General features: G+C 39.0%; 2 protein-coding genes across 13 annotated transcripts in view; one reads left to right on the top strand and one right to left on the bottom strand.

Moving 5' to 3' along the window:
* LOC109418248 (uncharacterized) overlaps positions 1-12,601 on the top strand; it is a 755,006-nt gene that overhangs the window by 275,771 nt on the left and 466,634 nt on the right. The gene's annotated exons all lie outside the window — the stretch shown is intronic.
* The window catches only part of LOC109621307 (uncharacterized), a 155,261-nt gene that overhangs the window by 53,615 nt on the left and 89,045 nt on the right, over positions 1-12,601 (bottom strand). For all 12 annotated transcript variants that reach the window (XM_062850751.1, XM_062850750.1, XM_062850752.1 and 9 more), the window contains exon 11: positions 3,012-3,104. In XM_062850751.1, coding sequence (XP_062706735.1) covers positions 3,012-3,104 — 93 coding nt within the window. The remainder of the gene's footprint in view (positions 1-3,011; positions 3,105-12,601) is intronic.

The raw sequence follows: 12,601 nt of genomic DNA, 5'->3' as shown, positions 1-12,601 counted from the left end.
GCCGAAAAAAGTCTACGTAGTTTATGGACAGCGCCTTACTGTATTACACTGGGATTTTTGTTCCAGGAATTCCAACGTTAATTCCTTTATGAATTTCATACGGAGTGCCTCCGAATATTTCACTGAAATTTCCTCCAAGAATCAAACAAGAAATTACTCAAGGGATTCCACTGGAAATTCCTCTTTACACTAGGAAATTGCATTACACAAAGAAATTCCTTTAAGAACTCAACTAGGAATTTCACTAGGAATAACTCCAGGATTTCTACTAGGAATTCCTCCATGAATTCCACTAAAAATTCCTCCAGGAATTCCAATAGGAATTCCTCCAGGAATACCACTAGGAATTCCTCCAGGATTTCCACTAGGAATTTCTCCATGAATTCCACTTGGAATTTCTCCAGGAATTCCTCCAGGAATTCCACTAGGAATTCCTCCAGGAATTCCACTAGGAATTTTTCCAGGAATTCCACTAGGAATTTTTCCAGGAATTCCACTAGGAATTTTTCCAGGAATTCCACTAGGAATTCCTCCAGGAATTCCACTAGGAATTCCTCCACTAATAATTCCTCCAAGAATTCCACTAGGAATTCCTCCAGGAATTCCACTAGGAATTCCTTCAGGAATTCCACTTGGATTTTTTCCAGGAATTCCACTAGGAATTTTTCCAGGAATTCCACTAGGAATTTTTCCAGGAATTCCACTAGGAATTTTTTCAGGAATTCCACTAGGAATTCCTCCAGGAATTCCACTAGGAATTACTCCACTAATAATTCCTCCAGGAATTCCACTAGGAATTCCTCCAGGAATTCCACTAGGAATTCCTCCAGGAATTCCACTAGGAATTCCTCCAGGAATTCCACTAGGAATTCCTCCAGGAATTCCACTAGGAATTCCTCCAGGAATTCCACTAGGAATTCCTCCAGGAATTCCACTAGGAATTCCTCCAGGAATTCCACTAGGAATTCCTCCAGGAATTCCTCCAGGAATTCCACTAGGAATTCCTCCAGGAATTCCACTAGGAATTCCTCCAGGAATTCCACTAGGAATTCCTCCAGGAATTCCACTAGAAATTCCTCCAGGAATTCCACTAGGAATTCCTCCAGAAATTCCACTAGGAATTCCTCCAGGAATTCCACTAGGAATTCCTCCAGGAATTCCACTAGGAATTCCTCCAGGAATTCCACTAGGAATTCCTCCAGGAATTCAACTAGGAATTTCTCCAGGAATTCCACTAGGAATTCCTCCAGGAATTCCACTAGGAATTCCTCCAGGAATTCCACTAGGAATTCCTCCAGGAATTCCACTAGGAATTCCTCCAGGAATTCCACTAGGAATTCCTCCAGGAATTCCACTAGGAATTCCTCCAGGAATTCCACTAGGAATTCCTCCAGGAATTCCACTAGGAATTCCTCCAGGAATTCCACTAGGAATTCCTCCAGGAATTCCACTAGGAATTCCTCCAGGAATTCCACTAGGAATTCCTCCAGGAATTCCACTAGGAATTCCTCCAGGAATTCCACTAGGAATTCCTCCAGGAATTCCACTAGAAATTCCTCCAGGAATTCCACTAGGAATTCCTCCAGAAATTCCACTAGGAATTCCTCCAGGAATTCCACTAGGAATTCCTCCAGGAATTCCACTAGGAATTCCTCCAGGAATTCCACTAGGAATTCCTCCAGGAATTCCACTAGGAATTCCTCCAGGAATTCCACTAGGAATTCCTCCAGGAATTCCACTAGGAATTCCTCCAGGAATTCCACTAGGAATTTCTCCAGGAATTCCACTAGGAATTCCTCCAGGAATTCCACTAGGAATTCCTCCAGGAATTCCACTAGGAATTCCTCCAGGAATTCCACTAGGAATTCCTCCAGGAATTCCACTAGGAATTCCTCCAGGAATTCCACTAGGAATTCCTCCAGGAATTCCACTAGGAATTCCTCCAGGAATTCCACTAGGAATTCCTCCAGGAATTCCACTAGGAATTCCTCCAGGAATTCCACTAGGAATTCCTCCAGAAATTCCACTAGGAATTCCTCCAGGAATTCCACTAGGAATTCCTCCAGGAATTCCACTAGGGATTCCTTCAGGAATTCCACTAGGAACTCCTCCAGGAATTTCACGAGGAGTTCTACTAGGAATTCATTCAGGAATTTCACTAAGAATTTGTACACCTCGTCCTTTTTTTACGTCCATGCTTGGCTAGGCGACAAAAAATTCTACCGCCAAGACAATGAGCAAACTCAAATTTTTTATATTTTTAAAAACATCTCCGTGATTAGGAGAAGTGTACAAAAATATAAAAATGTCTAATTTAATCATTATTTTGGCAGTAGAATTTTATTTCGCTAAGCCAATAGTGGACGTAAAATAAGGTTTAGGTGTATTAGGAATTCTACTAGGAATTCATCCAAGAATTCCACTAGGAATTCCTTCAGGAATTTCACTAGAAATTCCTCCAGGAATTCGTCAAGAGATTCCTTCAGGAATTCCACAAGGAATTCCTCCAGGAAATCCACCAGAGCTTCCTCCAGGCATTTCACTAGGATCTCCTCCAGGAATTCCTCTAGGAATTCCTCCAGGAATTCTTCTAGGAATTCCTGCAGGTATTCTTTTTGCAATTCCTCCAGGAATTCCTCTTGGAGCTCCTCCAGGAATTCCTTCAGGAATTTCACTGGAAATTCCTATAGGAATCTCTTTAAAAATTTCAATAGGAATTCCTCCACTAGGAAGTCCTCTAGAAATTCTACTTTGAATTTCTCCAGGAATTGCATTGGGAAACCCTCTAGGAATTCCGTTGGGAATTTCTCTAGGAATTCCATTGGTAGCTCTACCAGAAATCCCTTTCGGAGTTCCACCATGAATCCCAGCTTGCATTCCACCAATAATACCACTAGAATGGCTACCACAAATGCCAGGTGAAATTGGCAAAAAAAAAAAAACATAACCGCTAAAAAATATATCACATCACACATGGTAAACAACGTTCAACTCAAAACAAATATACTCACGTCGACATAACATCCGCCTCGCTTCCGGTTTGCTTCCTCCTGATGGTGGTACGGTTGGCTGTCCGCGCGGTGCGTATATCAGTTTCCCAGAATCTGAAACAATCGAAATAATTGTTGTTAATTACGTTTGGTTAGATGTATAGTAACTAAACGATGTTAATTGACATTTGTGGCTCGGGGCAATTGAATCGAAAGTGTGATTTTTTTTTTTGTGGTGGCGAACCATACTTCAAATACTGAATAATAGCTTGACGGTAGCGTTTATGATGTGGTTCTCATTTCTATTGGATGTATCAACACTTATTTGATCTAAAATGGAAAATGGCAGTTCACTTATTGCCTTTAACATGTTATTGTTCTATCATTTAATATTGACCAAAGGACTTGCTTGAACTGTTCAAAGTTCAATTAAATGTTCACTTTCTGTTGATCAATAATATGTACAGAAAACCAGATCTTTCGACTACCATGCATACCAAACAATAGGAACGGTAATTTTAACATGTCCTAACTCAGCCATTCTTCCTCCGTATTGCAAAAAATTGGAATCAATCATTTTCCCTGGCTGAATTAAACATATTTAAAATATGTATCTATTGAACGAAAATTGCATTTTTGAGTCCACATTTTCTGGAGTTATTTCAAATGAAGAGTGATTTCCGTATATGTTTTGATGTTGAGCTGCTCGTATTGATAAAGCAAATATATTGCATAGACATATTTGGAGATACTCATTCTTGAGACTATGTATACAATGTTCAGAAAATTACGTATAATACTGCAAGTTTGTACTTTCAGTCAGCAATTGCTTGAAAATAATCATTTAAAATCTTTTTCCAGAATGGTTGTTAAAATAATGAAAACTTATTACAACAAATTTTTCATATAATCACGTATAATAAAGGAAATGCGCAAATAATCAAGAATACATGAAACTAATTTTCCAAAAAGATTGTTAGAAGTATGGATTTCAGAACTACAATTATTTTTTCGCTAAAGTCGTATTATACATGTAATTTTGTTGAACAACTATGTTGGCCATTGCAAACTCTTATGGATTTTACTTGGGAAATTCTTTTCATTCCTTCGGTAAAGCACGTGGACATTTTTTTGGAAATAGATTTATTAATTGTATCGAGATTTCCCTTAAGAATTCCCGCAACGATTCATTGGGGATTTCTTCTGAAATATTGTAAAGAATTTTTGGACAATAATTCTGAAATATTGTAAAGAATTTTTGGACAATAATTTTGTGCATTCCTTCAGAATGCATTTGAAATTTGTTCGACATTTTTTGTGAGAATTATTTGAAAAACATATTTGGAAACTTTATTGACAGTTCCTCCGGAACTCCTTCGTGAATTTCTTTTCTTTGGAAATATCATCGGTGATCCCTTTGTTTTGGCGATTTCTCATGGATTTCTCTGCAAATTCCTTCGGCAAAGTAATGGTAGTTTCATAGGATTGTTTCACCGATTTGTTTGGGAATTTCCCTGTGTAAAGTTTTCTGTGTAAAGAGCTAGAAACTTAATTAAAATTCTCATAAAAAAGGAAACAAAATGGTATAAATTGCAACAGCAATTTCCGTGCTAGGGTGACTAAGGGTATTTATTATCGGCAGGTTTGTTCTTTTCGTCATAGGGTGTTTTGTGATTCATACTGGGTATATAACTTTGGGCTCAAATTCAGGTATATAACTTAGCTTGGTTGTAAAGGATTTGAAGCCAACCCTGAGATCAACTGATCTCTTCAGATTTTCTTTAGAAAATTGTCCAGAGATTCCATGACAACCACGAGACACGAGAACGGACACAACACGTTTTGTTCTTACTAACGATTAAAAAGGATTAATAAATTACGTTTTTTGCCGACCGGTTTCGAGCTCGACGTTGCCCATTGAGACAAAATGCACTTTCAAGAACAAGTTCAGTTAAGGTTTTTTTTTTGTTTCGTTTTTGTGTTTGTGTGTTTTGTTTTTGTGATTTTTTTGAAGAAATCGATTAAAAAATAAATTCCTTAAAGAATCTTTTCAAAAAGAATTCCTCAAGGACTTTACATAGAAATTCCAGGAAGGTTTTCTGAATGAATCCCCGAAGGAGTTTCAGAAGAAATCAATAGAATGTTTTCTAAACAGAATACTAGAATACTTTCTGAGGAATTCCATGATGAAGTTCTGGAACATTCCTTATTTTTTTTTTCTTTTTTTTATTCGTGAATTTTAACTTAGTCTAATTCGTCACACCTTCCTTAAAAACACTGAGGATATTATTTTAGAGAAAAGCCGGGGCCCGTGGCGTAGTTGGTCACACGTTCGCTTCATATGCAGATGGTCATGGGTTTGATTACCAGCCCCGGCTCTTGCAATTTTTCGTCAGTTGCTTTTCCCCCGAGAGCAACTGACACTGACCCTCTTCTGAGCCCCATGGCTCAAACGAACCCGGAAACCTGGACATCGGCGAACTGCTACTCATAATGGACCCCCATTCGGACTGGAAAGGAACAACGGCCATCAATCATCATCCATGTGCTCATCATTCCACTAGGTATAAAGTAGAAAAAGTGAAAGCAGCAGAAAGGCAACGATAAAGAAGAATAGAATCTAGGCGCTGTACAAAAAGTAAGTGCAGCTGTAAATTGAAATTGCTTACGTAGTGCCCCAGTGGACAATAGAGCTGTAAATTAGATTAAGTGATTAAGAATAAAAAAAATATTTTAGAAATATCTGAAGGATTCCTTGGAGGAATTTTTGGAAGCATGCCTGGGAGAAATTCTTCCAATAATTCCTTTAGAATTAACGCTAGCGATTTTTCCACAAAATCTTCGAGGGATTCCTTCAGTAATCCTTCCAGAGATTCTTCCAGGAAATCTTTCTGGGATTATTTTGTATAATTTTTTCCAGAGACTCCTTCGGAAAATCATCAAAGGGTTCCTTCGGAAGTTGCTCAAACGATCGTCTTAGAACATTTTGCTTTGATTACTTCAGAAACTCTCCCGTAAAATTCTTCATAAATTCAACTGGAGTTTTCTCTTTAGATTCTTCCAAAAATTTCCAACGATTCCTATAGAAGACATTCCACATTCCAATCCTGCAGAGCTTTTCAAAAAAACTAAGGATTCCTCTAAATTTTTCCATTCTCATAATTTCCTCAAGAGATTTTTATGGATATGTTTCCTTTGGAAAATCTGTCTAAGATTCTTTCCAAAATTACTCAACTGGAGCCTTTCAGTATATCTTACAAAGATTTCTTCAGAATTTTCGTTCGCAGAATATTCCATGGATTTCTACAGAAATTCTTCGAGTGATTTCTTCAGAAAATCGTAAATTCACAATTCTTCCAGAATTATTCTAGGAGAGCTTTGAAAAATCGTCTGACAATTCCTTCAGAAATTCCTCCGAAGTTTAATAGGAATTTCTTCCAGCGATTCCATAACTTAAACCGCCAGAGATTCATTCAGCGATTGTTTTCAAAGTTGTTACATTTGTAATATAGTTGATACGTTGCAAAGCAAATTTAAGAATTTTCCATGCATTACATTCTCCAATTCATGGAAAATTCTTTGATTGTTGCATGGAGTATATTACATTTGTAAATTGACGTGAACATTTTGTCAGTTTATTTTGTATGTTGTACTGTACTGTTCACGGCTGTTCGGGCTCTAAAGAAGTTGATCATCAATATTAATTTCTATTCCCGATCAGCCTAGATAGCCGTGTAGTGGCGGTAGCAGTTCCCTCAACTTGCTAAGAATATCACTACGGATTGCCTAATCCGGTGGTAAAAGTCCACCAAACAAGCGACCCCCAATTCATGGTGTTAAGCGTACCGTGCCTAGGAATGAATGGTTAGGGGGGTCTTATAAATACTTAACCGTGAACGGAGCTTGTGGAGTACCAGGGCACCCTCCACAGTATGTTGCCCTTACTGTGTTAAACGGAGCAATGACGCAGTGGACCTTATTTGTCTCCGGGATAATCGGCCACTTTTCTTACGTCTCAATTCCGAGGCTTAATAAAAGTGGGTAAATGAATTTTTTTTTTTTTATGACAGGAATTAAGTTCGTACAGGTAAACCTTCATCACGCAAAAGGTGCTTCTGCTGTGTTGAGTCGAAGGTTTAAAAAAGAAGGACTGGAAGTGGCGCTTATTCAAGAGCCATGGTCCAATTAACGAAAGAGTCTTGGAGTTCTGACACAAAATAGTAAAATATTTTATGATGAGCAACAAGATTCACCCAGAACCGCTGTCTTAGTACGCAAAACGTTAAAATGCTATCCTATTACAGAGTTTATCAGAAAGGACATTGTTGCGATCATGGTAGAGGTACCAACCACTAGGGGTAAAACTGAGATCGCTGTGGCTTCAGCTTACTTTCCTGGTGATGTTCCTGAGGCACCTCCTCCTGAGATCGCATCATTTGTCCAATTCTGTAAAGAACACAACAAATCGTTTATCATTGGCTGTGACGCCAATGCACATCACACGGTTTGGGGTAGTACGGATATTAACAGTCGAGGTGAGTCACTATTAGAGTATCTGTCTTCGAACAATATAGACATTTGCAATAATGCTGATAAACCTACTTTCTCAAATGTAATCAGACAAGAGGTCTTGGATCTAACACTGTGCAATGCTGCAATCTTTGACAAGATCACAAACTGGCACGTGTCAGATGAGATTTCTCTATCTGATCATAAACACATAATCTTCAATTGGAGTGGTGGAGATTATTCTAGAACCGCATTTAGGAATCCCAGGAGGACAAACTGGGATCAATATGTAGAATTGTTGAATACGCATTCATTTACAATGGGAGAAACTATTGATTCAACCCAAAAGTTAGAATCATTTTCTCAAAGGGTAAATGAAAGTATCATCAATTCCTTTAACAGAAGTTGTCCCACCATACAATCGTCTTCTACTAGAGACATGCCATGGTGGAACTTAAAACTGGATCGCCTTAGAAAATTTTCTCGTAAAATGTTCAATAGAGCGAAACAAACGGGAGATTGGACTCAGTACAGGAAAGCCCTGACTGATTACAACAACGAAATACGAAAATCGAAAAGAAAATATTGGATGCTGACATGTGAAAACATAAACAGCACTCCTGTAGTTGCAAGACTACAGAAAACGCTTGCAAAAGATCATTCAAATGAATTGGGAAACCTGAAGCGCGACGATGGAGCTTTTACCAAAACTCCTCGTGAAACTTTGGATTTAATGATGGAAACCCATTTTCCAGGTTCGGTTCTAAGTGTGGATTCCAATGATACTATATCTCTGGAAGGTGAAGGATGTCCTAGTATAAACTCTTCGGAGTCAACTAGTACAATAAACACCGCCTCAGATTTAGCTGATGAAATCTTCACGAAGGCCAGAGTGGAAAATGCAATTAGATCATTTCAGCCTTTTAAATCTACAGGAGTTGATGGAATATTTCCAGCACTGATTCAAAATGGAGAAGCGGTGTTGGTTCCACCACTAATTGAGATGTTCAAGGCTAGTTTAAGATTGAATTACGTTCCATCAAAATGGAGACTTGTAAAAGTTATCTTTATACCAAAAAAAGGGGAAGCGAGACAAGACGCATCCCAAAGCATACAGGCCAATTAGTCTTTCTTCAGTTTTGTTGAAGACTATGGAAAAGGTTCTGAAGGATTTTATCAATTCTTCTTACATACAAGACCATCCCCTATCTGACTTCCAGTTTGCTTATCAATCTGGTAAGTCAACGATTACGGCACTTCATTCGCTAGTAACAAAGGTGGAAAAAACGTTTTCAGCAAAAGAAATAGCTCTATGCGCCTTTTTAGACATAGAAGGAGCATTTGATAATGCCTCCTATTCATCTATGAAGCATGCCATGGAGAACAAAAACTTCGACCAATGTATCATACATTGGATTTATACTGTGCTTGCAAAAAGAGAAATCACCTCTGAGCTGGGAAGTTCTTCTATAACAGTAAGGGCAACGAAAGGTTGCCCTCAAGGAGGAGTCCTCTCACCACTAATGTGGTCCTTGGTTGTAGACGATCTTCTAAGAAGCTTGAAGGAAAAAGGTTTCGAAGTTGTGGGCTTTGCAGACGATATAGTCATAATAGTGAGAGGAAAGTATGACGAAACTGTTTCGGAAAGAATGCAAAGGGCTCTAAACTATACACATTCATGGTGTATTAAGGAGGGCCTTAGCATCAACCCGTCAAAAGTCGTAATTGTCCCTTTCACTAGGAGAAGGAAGATCAACCTAAAAGCTTTTCGGCTTGGAGGGATACAAATTCATCCTAGTGATCGAGTCAAATACTTAGGTTTGATACTGGATGCTAAACTGAACTGGAATGCTCAAATTGAGTCCGTGATCGGTAAGGCAACAAGTGCGTTCTGGTTATGCTCCAAAACTATTGGCAGGAAGTGGGGCTTGAAACCAAAAATGATAATGTGGATTTATACTGCCATAATCCGCCCAAAAGTGACGTATGCTTCGTTTGTCTGGTGGCCAAAAACAAAAGAGGTTACCACGCAATCAAAGATTGCGAAAATTCAACGTCTTGCGTCCATTGCTGTTACAGGAGCGATGCGAAGCACACCATCAAAAGCTTTAGACGCGATTCTCAATCTGCTACCTTTGCACGAGTACGTGCAATTAGAAGCAGAAAAGGAATTGCTGAGACTTGAACGAGTTGAAAAGTTTATGTCAGGTGATCTTGTAGGTCATCTGAGCATTTCACAATACTTTCAAAACAGGCCAGTAATGAAAATGATTAAAGACTGGATGAAACCTGTGGAGAACCATGATGTTCCTTACAAGTTGCACGAAACAACTCGTGCAGATTGGGAAGTCGGAGATCCCACTGTTCGTCAAGGATCAATCAAATTCTATACAGATGGCTCAAAAGTTGGAATAAAAACGGGAGCAGGAATCTACGGCCCTGGAATACAAACATCAGTGGCGATGGGACACTATCCTACGGTGTTTCAAGCAGAGATTCTTGCTATTTTGAAATGCGCAAATATCTGCCTTGAGAGAAAATACAGATATGCAAATATCTGTATTTTCTCAGATAGTCAAGCTGCACTAAAAGCATTGTGCGCTTACAAATGTACTTCAAAACTTGTCTGGGAATGCATTCTTTCACTGCGCAGGCTATGCCAAGGGAATTCAGTAAACTTATACTGGGTTCCAGGTCACTGTGGCATTGAAGGAAATGAAATGGCAGACGAGCTTGCTAAAAGTGGTTCCAATTTACAGTTTGCTGGCCCAGAACCATTCTGTGGTATATCAAACTGTACAATTAAAATGGACCTGAAACGCTGGGCTGAGCAGAGGGTGATATCCAATTGGATGGACGTCAAAAATTGCAATCAGTCAAAACGATTTATAACACCAAATGCTTATAAAACAAAAAAGCTCTTAGAGCTCAACAAGAGAGCTCTATGTACATACACTGGCCTAGTAACTGGACACTGCCCGAGCAGGTATCACTTGAAAAATATTGGCCATATTCAGAGTGATATCTGTCGTTTCTGTAATACGGAACGTGAAACCTCGGAACATCTGCTTTGCAGTTGTGGTGCTTTATACACGCGCAGGCAAAGATTTCTAAATAGTGGTTGCTTGCAACCCAGTGAGGTCTGGTCTGCAAAACCTGGGAAGGTCTTGGAGTTTATCAATTCCATTGCACCTGACTGGGAGACGACGCGTCGTGGCAGTAGCTGATTACTTGACACATGGTAATTAGCTGGCTAGATGCGAATATCAAAACGGGACATGCCACAAAAGTTCAGCCTATTGGACGCAGTGGCTTAATTTCCCCAACAGGGGAGGAAAAAAAATGTTGTACTAAATTTTGTACATCTGTCCCTGAATTTTAATGTGCATTTGTAGCGCTCCAAACATTTCAGGAGCGATCCAGTACAAAACACACAAGCCGTCCCCTAACACGGACATCAAATTGTAGACGGTCTTGTGTTGCTGGCCGATTCTAGATGGCCCCTTAGGATTAGAAATTCCTAAAAGAAATTCGAGCTATGTAAGCAACCAACGCTGTGAACAAAAAGGCAATTCACCAGAAGAAATACTATAAAAGGATTGAATGATGGACGAAGAACAATAATGAAACCTCTTCATCGTGTGATCGGACTACGTTACCTATTTAGGGGCTGTCCATAAACCACGTGGTCATTTTTTGGGAGATTTTGAACACAACCCCCCCCCCCCCCCGTGGTCTTTCGTTCGCACACAAAAATTTAAATTTGTATGGACCGTGGCCTTTAGCCGAAACCACCAGCCCCCCCCCCCAAAATGACCACGTGGTTTATGAATGGCTCCTTTAGATGACTGGGCATAACAATTATTAATGATATGTGTTGCATGATTGTGTTTTGTGCATTTGTAATGTTCCATTTTATTTTTCGTATATAGTTCCCAAACGTGGGGCCCGATAAAGAAAATAAAATGAGCAATTGTAAGGTTCTAATGATTATGTAATAAAGTTTCTCTCTGGATTTTTTTTCTAAAATCTCGACAGCTGCGATCGAAATTGCAAGAAAACTATATGTAGAGTGGAACAGAGGCCACAATTGTTAACTCTGCCGAAGATTTTTTTTTAATTTGTTACGCATGTTTCAAAGATAATTGACAAAAACGAATCAGAACACACTACTTTTGAGCTATTTGCTCTAGAAAACTTAGTTATTTATCTAAACCAATCGATTCAAAGAAGTCATTTGATAGGAAATTCAATAATCTTTCTAAAAAGGGTAAAAAACTGCGATAAGTTTGACCATTTTAGAGTTATAGCCAGTTAGGACAATAACAATCAAAAACATGGACAGTTCAATAACTTCGTAACGGTTGAGATTTGACCATATGCATAGAAAATTTTTTCACCATTTATAGTCCTCTATCACCCTTTTCAAAGTTTGCACTCACGAACCTAACACCCTGTATAGAACGATCGTTGACGTATGTGCTTACTATCGCAGCCAAATAAATCATAATCGGGATGAAGACCGTGTCGTCTATTTTCATATAACTAGCGGATCATATCACCCACCAAAGGTGGCTCCATGATTCACGCCTTACCCTACCCTACTAACAAATGCTCCTTCCTGAGACAACTGTGGGGATGCTGTAGATTTCACGGTTTCAACGGTTGCCAAACTAACATTCCTTCCCTATCCCGATGACTGTAAGGACGTGGCCGGCGCCGTTATTGACTTTGAAATATTGAACTCTCGAATTGTGCACATTGAGAGTGTGTAGCTAGTCCCAAGCACCATACATTGGATCTCTGTGCAACTTCGATTGTTCTACGTAGCAACTACGATTTGTACGGTTATCTTTGCTTTGCTTGCTTTGGAAATTTCTTAGGAATCTCGATTGAAATCATTGTAGACAGACTTGTCTAGAAACTGCTCTTTTGATTTACATCACCGATGTCATCGTAAATAAGTAGAGCCAAATTTCGTGCTCAGTGCGCGTAATTTTTTGAGGTAACCTTCAAGGTTACCTTCTTTCAGATATTTCTAAAATAATATCCTCGGTATTATTAAGGAAAGTGTGAAGAATTAGCCCAAATTAAAATTCACG

The sequence above is a fragment of the Aedes albopictus genome, chromosome 2, assembly GCF_035046485.1.
Source record: "Aedes albopictus strain Foshan chromosome 2, AalbF5, whole genome shotgun sequence".
Lineage (NCBI taxonomy): Eukaryota > Metazoa > Arthropoda > Insecta > Diptera > Culicidae > Aedes > Aedes albopictus.
Note: the sequence above shows the minus strand (reverse complement) of the source record. Positions and strands in the feature narration are given on the sequence as shown.